The sequence below is a fragment of the Phoxinus phoxinus genome (assembly GCF_949152265.1).
Source record: "Phoxinus phoxinus genome assembly, chromosome: 7".
Lineage (NCBI taxonomy): Eukaryota > Metazoa > Chordata > Actinopteri > Cypriniformes > Leuciscidae > Phoxinus > Phoxinus phoxinus.
Window position 1 is genome coordinate 193,424 of NC_136882.1, and position 17,275 is coordinate 210,698.

Below are 17,275 nucleotides of genomic sequence, written 5' to 3' on the forward strand. Positions count from 1 at the left end.
AAGAATCTCAGATAATGAAAAAGATGCATTGGGATTGGCATTTAAAGACATTGTACACTCAATTGGAGTTAGAAAACACGTGTCAGGACCGACTCATTGCCGTAATCATACTCTAGATGAGTGTAGTGTACAGTGCACTAACACTAGTGTACTAGCTGATGAACACTGAATATAACTGATGAACACACCAGGAGAGCAGTGTAGTGTACAGTGCACTAACACTAGTGTACTAGCTGATGAACACTGAATATAACTGACGAACACTAGGAGAGCAGTGTAGTGTACAGTAGACTAACACTAGTGCACTAGCTGATGAACACTGAATATAACTGATGAACACACCAGGAGAGCAGTGTAGTGTACAGTGCACTAACACTAGTGTACTAGCTGATGAACACTGAATATAACTGACGAACACTAGGAGAGCAGTGTAGTGTACAGTAGACTAACACTAGTGCACTAGCTGATGAACACTGAATATAACTGATGAACACACCAGGAGAGCAGTGTAGTGTACAGTGCACTAACACTAGTGTACTAGCTGATGAACACTGAATATAACTGACGAACACTAGGAGAGCAGTGTAGTGTACAGTGCACTAACACTAGTGTACTAGCTGATGAACACTGAATATAACTGACGAACACTAGGAGAGCAGTGTAGTGTACAGTAGACTAACACTAGTGCACTAGCTGATGAACACTGAATATAACTGACGAACACTAGGAGAGCAGTGTAATGTACAGTGCACTAACACTAGTGTACTAGCTGATGAACACTGAATATAACTGACGAACACACTAGGAGAGTAGTGTAATGTACAGTGCACTAACACTAGTGTACTAGCTGATGAACACTGAATATAACTGATGAACACTAGGAGAGCAGTGTAGTGTACAGTGCACTAACACTAGTGTACTAGCTGATGAACACTGAATATAACTGATGAACACACTAGGAGAGCAGTGTAGTGTACAGTGCACTAACACTAGTGTACTAGCTGATGAACACTGAATATAACTGACGAACACACTAGGAGAGTAGTGTAATGTACAGTGCACTAACACTAGTGTACTAGCTGATGAACACTGAATATAACTGATGAACACACTAGGAGAGCAGTGTAGTGTACAGTGCACTAACACTAGTGTACTAGCTGATGAACACTGAATATAACTGATGAACACACTAGGAGAGCAGTCAGCAGTGTAGTGTACAGTAGACTAACACTAGTGTACTAGCTGATGAACACTGAATATAACTGATGAACACACTAGGAGAGCAGTGTAGTGTACAGTAGACTAACACTAGTGTACTAGCTGATGAACACTGAATATAGCTGATGAACACACTAGGAGAGCAGTGTAGTGTACAGTAGACTAACACTAGTGTACTAGCTGATGAACACTGAATATAACTGATGAACACACTAGGAGAGCAGTGTAGTGTACAGTAGACTAACACTAGTGTACTAGCTGATAATCACTGAATATATCTGACGAACACTAGGAGAGCAGTGTAGTGTACAGTGCACTAACACTAGTGTACTAGCTGATAAACACTGAATATAACTGATGAACACACCAGGAGAGCAGTGTAGTGTACAGTGCACTAACACTAGTGTACTAGCGGATGAACACTGAATATAACTGATGAACACACTAGGAGTGTAGTGTACAGTGCAGTAACACTAGTGCACTAGCTGATGAACACTGAATATAACTGATGAACACAGTAGGAGAGCAGTGTAGTGTACAGTGCACTAACACTAGAGTACTAGCTGATGAACACTGAATATAACTGATGAACACACTAGGAGAGCAGTGTAGTGTACAGTAGACTAACACTAGTGTACTAGCTGATGAACACTGAATATAACTGATGAACACAGTAGGAGAGCAGTGTAGTGTACACTGCACTAACACTAGTGTACTAGCTGATGAACACTGAATATAACTGATGAACACACTAGGAGAGCAGTGTAGTGTACAGTAGACTAACACTAGTGTACTAGCTGATGAACACTGAATATAGCTGATGAACACACTAGGAGAGCAGTGTAGTGTACAGTAGACTAACACTAGTGTACTAGCTGATGAACACTGAATATAACTGATGAACACACTAGGAGAGCAGTGTAGTGTACAGTAGACTAACACTAGTGTACTAGCTGATGAACACTGAATATAACTGATGAACACACCAGGAGAGCAGTGTAGTGTACAGTGCACTAACACTAGTGTACTAGCTGATGAACACTGAATATAACTGATGAACACACTAGGAGAGCAGTGTAGTGTACAGTAGACTAACACTAGTGTACTAGCTGATGAACACTGAATATAACTGATGAACACTAGGAGAGCAGTGTAGTGTACAGTAGACTAACACTAGTGTACTAGCTGATGAACACTGAATATAACTGATGAACACACTAGGAGAGCAGTGTAGTGTACAGTGCAGTAACACTAGTGTACTAGCTGATGAACACTGAATATAACTGATGAACACACTAGGAGAGCAGTGTAGTGTACAGTAAACTAACACTAGTGTACTAGCTGATGAACACTGAATATAACTGATGAACACACTAGGAGAGCAGTGTAGTGTACAGTGCACTAACACTAGTGTACTAGCTGATGAACACTGAATATAACTGATGAACACACTAGGAGAGCAGTGTAGTGTACAGTGCACTAACACTAGTGTACTAGCTGATGAACACTGAATATAACTGACGAACACACTAGGAGAGCAGTGTAGTGTACAGTGCAGTAACACTAGTGTACTAGCTGATGAACACTGAATATAACTGATGAACACACTAGGAGAGCAGTGTAGTGTACAGTAAACTAACACTAGTGTACTAGCTGATGAACACTGAATATAACTGATGAACACACTAAGAGAGCAGTGTAGTGTACAGTGCAGTAACACTAGTGTACTAGCTGATGAACACTGAATATAACTGATGAACACACTAGGAGAGCAGTGTAGTGTACAGTAGACTAACACTAGTGTACTAGCTGATGAACACTGAATATAACTGATGAACACTAGGAGAGCAGTGTAGTGTACAGTAGACTAACACTAGTGTACTAGCTGATGAACACTGAATATAACTGATGAACACACTAGGAGAGCAGTGTAGTGTACAGTGCAGTAACACTAGTGTACTAGCTGATGAACACTGAATATAACTGATGAACACACTAGGAGAGCAGTGTAGTGTACAGTAGACTAACACTAGTGTACTAGCTGATGAACACTGAATATAACTGATGAACACTAGGAGAGCAGTGTAGTGTACAGTAGACTAACACTAGTGCACTAGCTGATGAACACTGAATATAACTGATGAACACAGTAGGAGAGCAGTTTAGTGTACAGTGCACTAACACTAGTGTACTAGCTGATAAATACTGAATATAACTGACGAACACTAGGAGAGCAGTGTAGTGTACAGTGCACTAACACTAGTGTACTAGCTGATGAACACTGAATATAACTGACGAACACTAGGAGAGCAGTGTAGTGTACAGTGCACTAACACTAGTGTACTAGCTGATGAACACACTAGGAGAGCAGTGTAGTGTACAGTAGACTAACACTAGTGTACTAGCTGATGAACACTGAATATAACTGATGAACACACTAGGAGAGCAGTGTAGTGTACAGTGCACTAACACTAGTGCACTAGCTGATAAACACTGAATATAACTGATGAACACACTAGGAGAGCAGTGTAGTGTACAGTAGACTAACACTAGTGTACTAGCTGATGAACACTGAATATAACTGATGAACACACTAGGAGAGCAGTAGTGTACAGTGCACTAACACTAGTGCACTAGCTGATGAACACTGAATATAACTGATGAACACACTAGGAGAGCAGTGTAGTGTACAGTAGACTAACACTAGTGCACTAGCTGATGAACACTGAATATAACTGACGAACACACTAGGAGAGCAGTGTAGTGTACAGTGCACTAACACCAGTGTACTAGCTGATGAACACTGAATATAACTGATGAACACACTAGGAGAGCAGTGTAGTGTACAGTAGACTAACACTAGTGTACTAGCTGATGAACACTGAATATAACTGACGAACACTAGGAGAGCAGTGTAGTGTACAGTGCACTAACACTAGTGTACTAGCTGATGAACACACTAGGAGAGCAGTGTAGTGTACAGTAGACTAACACTAGTGTACTAGCTGATGAACACTGAATATAACTGACGAACACACTAGGAGACCAGTGTAGTGTACAGTAGACTAACACTAGTGTACTAGCTGATAAACACTGAATATAACGTTCCGGGTTACTTGACTGTAACCCTGTTCCCTGAAAAAGCGGAACGAGATGCTGCGCTGCTTAGCGCTTTGGGAACGTCTTTAATCGTGACCTGCTGTGAATATAGTGTGTAAACACGTCGATGGAATCGACCGGAAGTAATATAGCCTCGGTCGGTGACGTCATCGGCATGCACCCGCGACGCGAGGCTATAATTAGATGAGCCGCAGGTGCATCGTCAGGATATTTTGTCTGAAGAGCAGTCCTGGGACATCATCAGCACGGCAAAGTAGCGCAGCATCTCGTTCCGCTTTTTCAGGGAACAGGGTTACAGTCAAGTAACCCGGAACGTTCCCTTTCAAAAGCTACAATCGATGCTGCGGAAGGCCTCTAGAGTGACCAGATGTACAGCCGAGAATGGAACCTTAGGCAGGTAATCAGGATGAGGATGCAAAATCACTTTCACCATTCCTGGGGCAAAGTCTAATCAGGATGGCGATATTTACAGAGCCTGCATGTGCCCGATTCTTTTTAAAGAGGTTATAGCCATAAGAAAAAAACATCTTTATGGTCAGAAGTTTATCAGACAATGACTCTAGAGGTTCAAAAGGGGGTCTCAACCAGACCCTCTAGGACTATTGCTAAGTCCCACGAAGGGATCTTTGGTTCTTACGGGAGGCCTCAGTCATCTGGCCCCAATATTGAAGCGAGCGAGCAGAGGATGTCTCCCGAGTGGCACCCCGTCAACCAAGGCGTGGCAAGCCAAAGAGCGACCACATAAACCTTGAGAGTGGCGGGGCATGTACCTGTTGATAATTTTTCCTGCAGGAAATCCAGAACTGAAGCAATCTGGCAGTTGACCGGATCTGCATTATGTACAACACACCACCTTTCAAAGACACCCCATTTGTTGGCATAACTCTTTCTAGTGGAGGGAGTCCTAACACTTAGAATGGTCTCAATAACGGCAGGCGAAAGCCCAGTGTCCCTCAGTTGGTACCCATCAGGGGCCAAACATGAAGATTCCACAGGTTGGGCCTGGGATGGAATATCGTACCCTCCGCCTGAGAAGATCCCTCCTCTCCGGAATCGCCCATGGCGAGCCGTTGAGGACAGAAATATCTCCAAGAACCATACTCTGTTCGGCCAACGCAGCGCTATCAGTAAGAGGCAAGACCCTTGCTGGCGAACTCTGGCTAGAACTCCTGGGAGCAGAGCCACTGGAGGAAACGCATACAGGCGCATTTTGGGCCATGTGTGCACCATCACATCCCGGTGACTCCGAGAGAAGAGGAGACATTGCGCTGTCCGCTGGGCGGCGAAGAGGTCCACCTCCGCTTCATAAAATCTGGTCCAGATCTGTTTTACTACATCTGGGTGGAATTTCCATTCCCCCATTGGTAATTTCTGTCCGGACAGTAAATTTGCTCCCACATTCAGATGCCCTGGAAATGTACACTGCCCTGAGTGACAGGAACTTTTCCGGGGCCCAGAGAAAATCTGCCTCACTATTCTGTACAGATTGCGTGAGCGTAGACCTCCCTGGTGATTTAAGTAAGAGGCTGCCACTCTAGCACTAGGACATGACAGCCTCTCAACTGAGGGAGAAAGTATTTCAGGGCCAGAAATACATATTCCATCAACTTGAGGCAATTGATTTGCTAGTCAAGATGATGCCTCCCCAAACCCTTGGGCTGGACGATCACTTAAGACCGCTACCCAGCCCGACAGGCAGGCGTCTGTCGTTAGCATTATGCGACGAGAAGACGCACCAAGAGTGGGACCCAAGGTGAGGAACCGGGGTCTGAACCACGTAGAAAGGGAACGAAGCTACAGCGCGTAACCCTTACCATAAACATGGATTTTAGAAAGTACACGAAGCGTTCAGCGCGTGACTTACCATAAACATGGATTTTTAGAAAGGACACAAAGCACCCAATGCGTGCTCTTGCCTCTATTTGCCCTTGAGGAATTTGAGCCACAACTGAAGTGGTCTCATGTGCAAAAGGCCCAGAGGGATCCCTGTGGACGCAGCTGCCATGAGACCTATCCTGACCTAGCCAGATGTTGCTTTAGGGTGTTTAAAAATGGTCCCATTTAAACCCCGAGCACGTTGGAGAGTGAACGCTCTTCTTGGCGTTGCAACTCAACCCCATAGAGAGAAGCGTGGATCGATATTGATGTCGAAAGCACAAGCTCCTGAGACTGTGCCAGTATCAGTCAATCGTCTATGTAACACGGCTAGGTCGAATGGAAGAACCCGATATTGGTAGGCTTCGCCCCCAAAAGCAAACCTCGGGAACTTCCTGTGTTGTGGCAATATTTCTATGTGAAAATATGCGTCTTTAAGATCGATCGTGAAGATCCAATCATGATGTTGAATTTGCAACACGATCTACTTGATAGTTAGGAGCAGTTCTCCTTATCATCACGGGAGGAACGCTCGTAGGCGGCAAACTCACGAGATTAACGTGTCCTCTGCCCGAGCCGAAGAAGCGCCGAGGCACGCTTCGGTAGTCAGGCAAAAGGACATCGCGATCTGGAGAGAGAGCAAGCGAAAAGGACGCACCCGTCTCTCGCTCCTCAGCCAGATCGACACGCGAGCCACACAATCGCATTGTGGGTGCCACCCCTTTGAAATAAGCAAAGCGAACGCGAAGCACTTTAACTGTGAACATTCCACTGTGCTTGAATTCACCATGCTCAAACGCAAGGGCAGCACGCTCTTTCCCAAACCAACAAAGCAGTGAGCGTGTGTATCCAGTTCTGAATAGGACGAGAACATGGAGGGACACAGCGCTTACTCCTTTGACACATTTCTCTTTCACTTTTTCTAAACTCTTTTTAGATCGTAGAGAGATGAGAAAGAGAAAATCTGCACACTGTCAGTGATAAACTAAATAACTCCTAACAAAGATCTGTAGTAGATAGAGAGGAGATAAATGCTTGCACACCAAACACAGAGAGATCTCTAAAGACAAAAGACCTGACGATGCACCTGCGGCTCATCTAATTATAGCCTCGCGTCGCGGGTGCGCGCCGATGACGTCACTGACCGAGGCTATATTACTTCCGGTCGATTCCATCGACGTGTTTACACACTATATTCACAGCAGGTCACGATTAAAGACGTTCCCAATGCGCTAAGCAGCGCAGCATCGATTGTAGCTTTTGAAAGGGAACTGATGAACACACTAAGAGAGCAGTGTAGTGTACAGTGCACTAACACTAGAGTACTAGCTGATGAACACTGAATATAACTGATGAACACACCAGGAGAGCAGTGTAGTGTACAGTGCACTAACACTAGAGTACTAGCTGATGAACACTGAATATAACTGATGAACACTAGGAGAGCAGTGTAGTGTACAGTGCACTAACACTAGCGTACTAGCTGATGAACACTGAATATAACTGATGAACACACTAGGAGAGCAGTGTAGTGTACAGTGCACTAACACTAGTGTACTAGCTGATGAACACTGAATATAACTGATGAACACACCAGGAGAGCAGTGTAGTGTACAGTGCACTAACACTAGTGTACTAGCTGATGAACACTGAATATAACTGATGAACACACTAGGAGAGTAGTGTAATGTACAGTGCACTAACACTAGTGCACTAGCTGATGAACACTGAATATAACTGATGAACACACTAGGAGAGCAGTGTAGTGTACAGTGCACTAACACTAGTGCACTAGCTGATAAACACTGAATATAACTGATGAACACACTAGGAGAGCAGTGTAGTGTACAGTAGACTAACACTAGTGCACTAGCTGATGAACACTGAATATAACTGATGAACACACTAGGAGAGCAGTGTAGTGTAGTGTTGTCACGATACTAGAATTTCTAACTTCGATACGATACCTTGAAAAATATCGATATTCGATACCATTTTCGATACCACAGAGAGAAAAACTGCCACTATATTAAAGGGATATTTTTTTTATTTAAAGCTAAATATAACAAGTCTAGAACATGACAATGAGGTATATTTTACATGAACAAAAATGTCCTGAGTTCTTGTTAATATTTTTTAATTGGACCAGGGGTAACATTACCCGTTGTATTTGTATATAACCTACTGTTATCAAAGATTAAAATATAGCCTACTGCAACAAAAAAGCACTTAACAGTATCAAATTGGAGGATAGAGTGTCAGTAATGTATAATAATAAGATTAAACATAAAATTTCCAGTTAAAGGCATTTCATTATTGAATTCAGAGATGCCATTGTCTAGCTGTTAGTTTAATTAATATCTATGTAATCAAATTGATGATAATCGCTAATGAAGGCAAATTGCAGAATTAAATAATAATTTTCTGAATAAAGTTAAATAGGCACAAGTTAATTTACATTTGACCACAGTTAAAATATTTACTGATTCCTCAGTCAGATTATGTTAACTTTAAGAATTACGGTGAAAAAACGAGACAACACAGACTCATTTCAACAACAATACTAGGCCATCTAGGTTTATGTTTCAGAAAAGTTAAAATGAGAAGAGTTACAGTGTTTCCTTTAGGATTTTTTTAGCAGTGGGGAAAGGTCTGTCCAAACAACAAACACCCCTGATGCTGAGCGTAGCCTATGCTTGCTAAATGGTACCCCTGGAGCCTGTTCCTTAAGTCTGTTTTCACCTATAAAATAATTTTTTTAAATGAGTGATGTGAGGGATTATTGATTGTCAAACAATCTTTTGGGTGCCTGCAGCCCGCTCGCAGTGTGAAGCGCGTGTCTGCGCTATTCTCTGACATGCCCGCTCGCGGTGTGTAGCGCGTGTCCACGCTATTCTCCGACTCCGACATGCCTACTCGCGGTGTTCTTTATCAATCAACCAAAGCCGGTCGCGGGGGCGCCGCCCTCGCCATCTTTCCATTCACTTCACTTGCTATTTAACCAGAGCGAATGAGACGAGTGCGTGGTCACGTGTGGTGTTTGTCAACGCGCCTTTGGAGAGAAGTGAAAGTGAAAGCTCGGCTAGTATCGATACTTCGGGAAATTAGTATTGGTACCGTTCAGATATTTCAGTATCGATATTTATCGAAATATCGATATTTTTGACAACACTAGTGTAGTGTACAGTGCACTAACACTAGTGCACTAGCTGATGAACACTAGGTGGGTATCTCTGCGATTCAGAGGCTGTGATGATAAACGGTTATCAATGCGTCTTTTTGTGTTTATGACTATTTGGTACTTTTAAAGCAGAGTATTTATATATTATTTTTTTATTAACATATGATAAAAATTTCTTTTGAGGCATAATCTTACTAAATAAGTCCTCAAGTAAAATAACTTCATAAAAGAGCATTCTACTTTCATCATTAATATTAAACGCAGCTCAGTTCAGACATGTTCAGCGGAGAGGAATCATGAAGTTGTGTGTTCTATACGCCGGTGCCGGTGTTGTGTGTTCTATACGCCAGTGCCGGTGTTGTGTGTTCTATACGCCGGTGCCGGTGTTGTGTGTTCTATACGCCAGTGCCGGTGTTGTGTGTTCTATACGCCAGTGCCGGTGTTGTGTGTTCTATACGCCAGTGCCGGTGTTGTGTGTTCTATACGCCAGTGCCGGTGTTGTGTGTTCTATACGCCGGTGCCGGTGTTGTGTGTTCTATACGCCAGTGCCGGTGTTGTGTGTTCTATACGCCAGTGCCGGTGTTGTGTGTTCTATACGCCAGTGCCGGTGTTGTGTCTTCTATACGCCAGTGCCGGTGTTGTGTGTTCTATACGCCGGTGTTGTGTGTTCTATACGCCAGTGCCGGTGTTGTGTGTTCTATACGCCAGTGCCGGTGTTGTGTGTTCTATACGCCAGTGCCGGTGTTGTGTGTTCTATACGCCAGTGCCGGTGTTGTGTGTTCTATACGCCAGTGCCGGTGTTGTGTGTTCTATACGCCGGTGCCGGTGTTGTGTGTTCTATACGCCAGTGCCGGTGTTGTGTGTTCTATACGCCAGTGCCGGTGTTGTGTGTTCTATACGCCAGTGCCGGTGTTGTGTGTTCTATACGCCGGTGCCGGTGTTGTGTGTTCTATACGCCAGTGCCGGTGTTGTGTGTTCTATACGCCAGTGCCGGTGTTGTGTGTTCTATACGCCAGTGCCGGTGTTGTGTGTTCTATACGCCGGTGCCGGTGTTGTGTGTTCTATACGCCAGTGCCAGTGTTGTGTGTTCTATACGCCGGTGCCGGTGTTGTGTGTTCTATACGCCGGTGCCGGTGTTGTGTGTTCTATACGCCAGTGCCGGTGTTGTGTGTTCTATACGCCGGTGCCGGTGTTGTGTCTTCTATACGCCGGTGCCGGTGTTGTGTGTTCTATACGCCAGTGCCGGTGTTGTGTGTTCTATACGCCAGTGCCGGTGTTGTGTCTTCTATACGCCGGTGCCGGTGTTGTGTGTTCTATACGCCAGTGCCGGTGTTGTGTGTTCTATACGCCAGTGCCGGTGTTGTGTGTTCTATACGCCGGTGCCGGTGTTGTGTGTTCTATACGCCAGTGCCGGTGTTGTGTGTTCTATACGCCAGTGCCGGTGTTGTGTGTTCTATACGCCAGTGCCGGTGTTGTGTCTTCTATACGCCGGTGCCGGTGTTGTGTGTTCTATACGCCAGTGCCGGTGTTGTGTGTTCTATACGCCAGTGCCGGTGTTGTGTGTTCTATACGCCAGTGCCGGTGTTGTGTGTTCTATACGCCAGTGCCGGTGTTGTGTGTTCTATACGCCAGTGCCGGTGTTGTGTGTTCTATACGCCAGTGCCGGTGTTGTGTGTTCTATACGCCGGTGCCGGTGTTTTGTGTTCTATACGCCAGTGCCGGTGTTGTGTGTTCTATACGCCGGTGCCGGTGTTGTGTGTTCTATACGCCGGTGCCGGTGTTGTGTGTTCTATACGCCGGTGCCGGTGTTGTGTGTTCTATACGCCAGTGCCAGTGTTGTGTGTTCTATACGCCGGTGCCGGTGTTGTGTGTTCTATACGCCGGTGCCGGTGTTGTGTGTTCTATACGCCAGTGCCGGTGTTGTGTGTTCTATACGCCAGTGCCGGTGTTGTGTGTTCTATACGCCAGTGCCGGTGTTGTGTGTTCTATATGCCAGTGCCGGTGTTGTGTGTTCTATACGCCAGTGCCGGTGTTGTGTGTTCTATACGCCAGTGCCGGTGTTGTGTGTTCTATACGCCAGTGCCGGTGTTGTGTGTTCTATATGCCAGTGCCGGTGTTGTGTGTTCTATACGCCAGTGCCGGTGTTGTGTGTTCTATACGCCAGTGCCGGTGTTGTGTGTTCTATACGCCGGTGCCGGTGTTGTGTGTTCTATACGCCGGTGCCGGTGTTGTGTGTTCTATACGCCAGTGCCGGTGTTGTGTGTTCTATACGCCAGTGCCGGTGTTGTGTGTTCTATACGCCAGTGCCGGTGTTGTGTGTTCTATATGCCAGTGCCGGTGTTGTGTGTTCTATACGCCAGTGCCGGTGTTGTGTGTTCTATACGCCGGTGCCGGTGTTTTGTGTTCTATACGCCAGTGCCGGTGTTGTGTGTTCTATACGCCAGTGCCGGTGTTGTGTGTTCTATACGCCGGTGCCGGTGTTGTGTGTTTTATACGCCAGTGCCGGTGTTGTGTGTTCTATACGCCAGTGCCGGTGTTGTGTGTTCTATACGCCAGTGCCGGTGTTGTGTGTTCTATACGCCAGTGCCGGTGTTGTGTGTTCTATACGCCAGTGCCGGTGTTGTGTGTTCTATACGCCAGTGCCGGTGTTGTGTGTTTTATACGCCAGTGCCGGTGTTGTGTGTTCTATACGCCAGTGCCGGTGTTGTGTGTTCTATACGCCAGTGCCGGTGTTGTGTGTTCTATACGCCGGTGCCGGTGTTGTGTGTTTTATACGCCAGTGCCGGTGTTATGTGTTCTATACGCCAGTGCCGGTGTTGTGTGTTCTATACGCCAGTGCCGGTGTTGTGTGTTCTATACGCCAGTGCCGGTGTTGTGTGTTCTATACACCAGTGCCGGTGTTGTGTGTTCTATACGCCAGTGCCGGTGTTGTGTTCAGATGTCCAGTGATGGGGTTTTCTAAGGCACATTTATATAAGCTACTTAAGTGTCCTAATTAAAAAGCCCTAATCCTGGCTTAATCTAAACCCGTCTGTGAAACCAGGCCCAAAGGAAACTCCTGAAGATGTGGACTTTCCTGGAGACGACACCTCAGGGTTCATTAGAGACAGAACGTGTTGTGTGTGTGTGTGTGCAGACGAAGGGTCATGTGGGTTAGGAACGACACATTGTTCACTTTGGGGTGGACTAGCACCAACAGCACTGCATTATTAACCTTATTAATATAAACCAATTAAAGTATATATCATATACTACATCACTCAAAAACAGGAGCATACTCTGGCTACTTTAACAACTAAACTAGAAGCAGAAGTAAGTTATTCTGAACGGAAATCTCCATCTCGTGCCGTAGTGAGCGTTCAGCCTTCATCGCCTGACAGTGTTGAGCACCCCTGGGGGAATGCATGTGATCCTGCTATTCACTATACCAGTTATTTTGCTTTGTTTTTTTAAACAAACAAAAAATCTATCAAATAATGAGGCAGAACAGCGATGCTGGGACAAGTGTCAGCTCTTCTTCCACACGGCAGACACAGCATCAGGAACACCGAGACCAGAGCTGTTCTTCTTCACCAGGACGCGTTATGAACGCAGAGGAACACTGGCGTGGCGTTCTGCTGCTTCAAAGCGAGTTTATAATCAATGTCATGTTTGTCGCATTGAGTGCGCATGCGCATGCGCAGCAGATCACACCCATCAGGGCTGACATGAGAAAACTCGTCTTTAACATTCATTTTATACCCATGTAAAACAGTGATCGAGCAGTTTCGAAGGTGCTGTAAAGATCGATGTAAATATTTGAAGAATCAACCGAGACCGACCTTGTATACTTGTCCATAGGTGCCATTGCCGACCACTTCCACCAGCTCAAAAATGCCAGCAGGGTCCTGAAATCACACAAATGACCACCACATCGGTTAATAAGAGAAACTTTATGATGATTACACGCATGAGTGTGTGTGGCAGAGCCGATGAGCTCGAGTGTGTCGCTCCGCTGCCGTTATTATCGCTTTACACGAGAACAGCGCGCGCCGAACAAAGGGCAACACTGTAACAATGAGCATTAGTTACACACAGCTCGAGCTTTAGAGTTAACACAGCTCGATCTCACGGAAACACACTGATGCATGAGGCCTGTCGGAGACCGAGTGTGTGTGTGTGTGAGAAGAGCACTCACGCGCAGAGAGGCGAGGTCTATGTCCACCAGGCTCTTAGCGGGCGAGTCGTTCGCCATCTTTCACCAAACCGTTCAGATATACGCGCTGCTGTGTGTATTCCGTTCTTCAGTCGTGTGCTGTCCGCTCGACGCTGTCGATCATCGCTATATTTCTGCGATAATCCTAGGAGAGCAGCGCAGGCCCTCCGCGGTCCTCTATTGTTCGCGCTGAGGATGAGGATGAGGATGATGAAGAGTCTAGGTCAGTCCATGACGGAGTGGGCAGAGACACGAGGGGGTGGAGACAGCGAGGGAAGGGGCTCTTCCAGCACACAGACGAGGAGAACACATACTCGATCTATCTATATCTATCTCTCTATACTAGTGTAGACTATAGCACTGATTCTTTAGATAAGGGACAATAATACTTTATTATACATTGATATAATTACAGACAAGGCTCTCAGCTAATGAACCATATATGGGAATAGGTTTTTATGAAAATGTTTTTTCTAAAATAAAAAAATAATTTATTCACTTCATAACTTATTTTTTTGCCAACTCCATCAGATGAATAAAAAGCATTCTATTTGAATTCGATCCATCCAACAACAGTGTAAAGTCTTCAATTATGTAATAATGGTGTTCAGTAAAGGATTCTTTACTGAATTCTTTAATTTTTTTCCCTGGGTTAGGGTTATTATGAACAACCCAGTTCCTAAATTCCTTAATTCTCTACCCTCCTTTTTAATGTTAAACATATATAACCAATGTTCTTATGTAAATCAGACATAATATCATAATATGACAAAAACTGACAGAGTTGACAAAGGTCCAACTGAGGTTTCAACAACTGATTGACAAGACAACAAATGAACACAACTAACTAATTATTAAACGAATATTTATTTTAATCGGTGGTGTGCCATCTGAGCCAGCAGGGCCTTCTCTGCTGGCCTGTCAAAATCACGAATATATATTTTTTTCATAATTAAATTAAATAGTGTCTGAACATGTCTAAATTCAAGTCTATCAGTACGTTACGATTATATTTCCAGAAAGAATGTGGTTATTTTCTGTCTGAGCTGGATTTTCCATATGTCATCTGAACGCAGCTCGGGGACCAGCACTAGTAATATAGCTAGCCTTCCGTGGAAGCTGCCATTTTCATTTGATCATAACTTTGACTGACGTGTGTTATCAGCCAATCAAATTGTAATGCGTAGTGAAAGAACGCCCCAGAGGCCCAGCGATGTGTCGACGGCTAGCCCGCGCTGATGTCATCAACATGGGCGGGGGGAGGTTGCTACATAATGTTAAATCAGATACAATACATACAATACAATTTTCGGGAAAAATAACATTACGATGTCCAGAAATCAATTTCAATTGTACATTGGAAATCCATTGATACTTTAATTTATTTTGTGTACTGTAATGGTCTAGTGGTAGAACTTTTGCAAAGCGTGTCAGAGGTTCTGGGTTCTAATCCGCACTCGTATCGTTTTTTTTTTTCTTCATCAAAACCGTATATGTTCATCAGTGGTTGTATATCAGGCAGGGCGTTTGTGTGCATTTTGTTTTGTAAGATTTCAACGAATAGAAAGTCTCCACATCGGCAATAGATTGAAGCGCGCATCTCAGTGAAGACTGTGAGCGAGCCACAATAGAACACTGTGTCCTTCTGATAGCGGCGCCAACGAGCACTCAGCTTGATTTTATAAAACAACACATTTCAGCGCTAGAACGCCTCTTATTCAACAAACGAAATGAATTTAACCGGAGATGTTTTATTTATTTTTAAATAAATCTCCTGAGGCGGAGACGACCGATGCAGCGCCTCCCGAGGTGGAGACGACCGATGCAGCTCTTCTCAAGGCGGAGACGACTGATGCAGCTCTTCTCAAGGCGGAGACGACCGATGCAGCTCTTCTCAAGGTGGAGACGACCGATGCAGCTCTTCTCAAGGCGGAGACGACCGATGCAGCTCTTCTCAAGGTGGAGACGACCGATGCAGCTCTTCTCAAGGTGGAGACGAATGATGCAGCTCTTCTCAAGGCGGATGCAGCTCATCTCGAGGCGGAGACGACCGATGCAGCTCTTCTCAAGGTGGAGACGACTGATGCAGCTCTTCTCAAGGCGGAGACGACTGATGCAGCTCTTCTCAAGGCGGAGACGACCGATGCAGCGCCTCCCGAGGTGGAGACGACCAATGCAGCGCCTCCCGAGGCGGAGACGACCGATGCAGCTCTTCTCAAGGCGGAGACGACCGATGCAGCTCTTCTCAAGGTGGAGACGACCGATGCAGCTCTTCTCAAGGCGGAGACGACCGATGCAGCTCTTCTCAAGGTGGAGACGACCGATGCAGCTCTTCTCAAGGCGGAGACGACCGATGCAGCTCTTCTCAAGGCGGAGACGACTGATGCAGCTCTTCTCAAGGCGGAGACGATCGATGCAGCTCTTCTCAAGGCGGAGACGACTGATGCAGCTCTTCTCAAGGCAGAGACGCCCGATGCAGCTCTTCTCAAGGTGGAGACGACCGATGCAGCTCTTCTCAAGGTGGAGACGACCGATGCAGCTCCTCCCGAGGTGGAGACGACCGATGCAGCTCTTCTCAAGGCGGAGACGACCGATGCAGCTCTTCTCAAGGTGGAGACGACCGATGCAGCTCTTCTCAAGGTGGAGACGACTGATGCAGCTCTTCTCGAGGGCAGAGACGACCGTTGCAGCACCTCCCGAGGCGGAGACGAACGATAAAGCTCCTCCCGAGGTGGAGACGACCGATGTAGCGCCTCCCGAGGTGGAGACGACCGATGCAGCCCTTCTCAAAGCGGAGACGACCGATGCAGATCCTTCCGAGGTGGAGACGACCGATGCAGCGCCTCCCGAGGTTGAGACGACCGATGCAGCTCTTCTCAAGGTGGAGACGACCGATGCAGCTCCTTCCGAGGTGGAGACGACCGATAAAGCTCCTCCCGAGGTGGAGACGACCGATGCAGCGCCTCCCGAGGTGGAGACGACCGATGCAGCCCTTCTCAAGGCGGAGACGACCGATGCAGATCCTTCCGAGGTGGAGACGACTGATGCAGCGCCTCCCGAGGTAGAGACGACCGATGCAGCTCTTCTCAAGGTGGAGACGACCGATGCAGCTCCTCCCAAGGTGGAGACGACCGATGCAGCCCTTCCGAGGTGGAGACGACCGATGCAGCGCCTCCCGAGGTGGAGACGACCGATGCAGCTCCTCCCAAAGTGGAGACGACCGATGCAGCCCTTCCGAGGTGGAGACGACCGATGCAGCGCCTCCCGAGGTGGAGACGACCGATGCAGCCCTTCTCAAGGTGAAGACGACCGATGCAGCTCCTCCCGTGGTGGAGACGACCGATGCAGCTCCTCCCGAGGCGGAGACGACCGATGCAGCTCCTCCCGAGGTGGAGACGACCGTTGCAGCGCCTCCCGAGGTGGAGATGACCGATGCAGCTCTTCTCAAGGCGGAGACGACCGATGCAGCTCCTCCCGAGGCGGAGACGACCGATGCAGATCTTCTCAAGGCGGAGACGACCGATGCTGCTCCTCCCGAGGTGGAGACGACCGATGCAGCGCCTCCCGAGGTGGAGACGACCGATGCAGCGCCTCCCGAGGTTGAGACGACCGATGCAGCTCTTCTCAAGGTGGAGACGACCGATGCAGCTCCTTCCGAGGTGGAGACGACCGATAAAGCTCCTCCC

The 17,275-nt window shown here is 46.5% G+C and overlaps 1 protein-coding gene across 3 annotated transcripts in view; it reads right to left on the reverse strand.

The window, feature by feature from the left end:
* LOC307001466 (mitogen-activated protein kinase kinase kinase kinase 4-like) overlaps window positions 1-13,844 on the reverse strand; it is a 147,071-nt gene extending 133,227 nt beyond the window's left edge. For 2 of the 3 annotated variants that reach the window (XM_079617973.1, XM_079617972.1), the window contains exons 1-2: window positions 13,572-13,838; window positions 13,216-13,281 (exon numbers count right to left, since the gene is read on the reverse strand). In XM_079617973.1, coding sequence (XP_079474099.1) covers window positions 13,216-13,281; window positions 13,572-13,628 — 123 coding nt within the window. In that variant the 5' untranslated portion in view covers window positions 13,629-13,838. Of the gene's footprint in view, window positions 1-13,215; window positions 13,282-13,571 lie in introns of all 3 variants that reach the window. The other variant, XR_013798245.1, reaches the window with a different exon arrangement.
* Window positions 13,845-17,275: the final 3,431 nt, after the last annotated feature.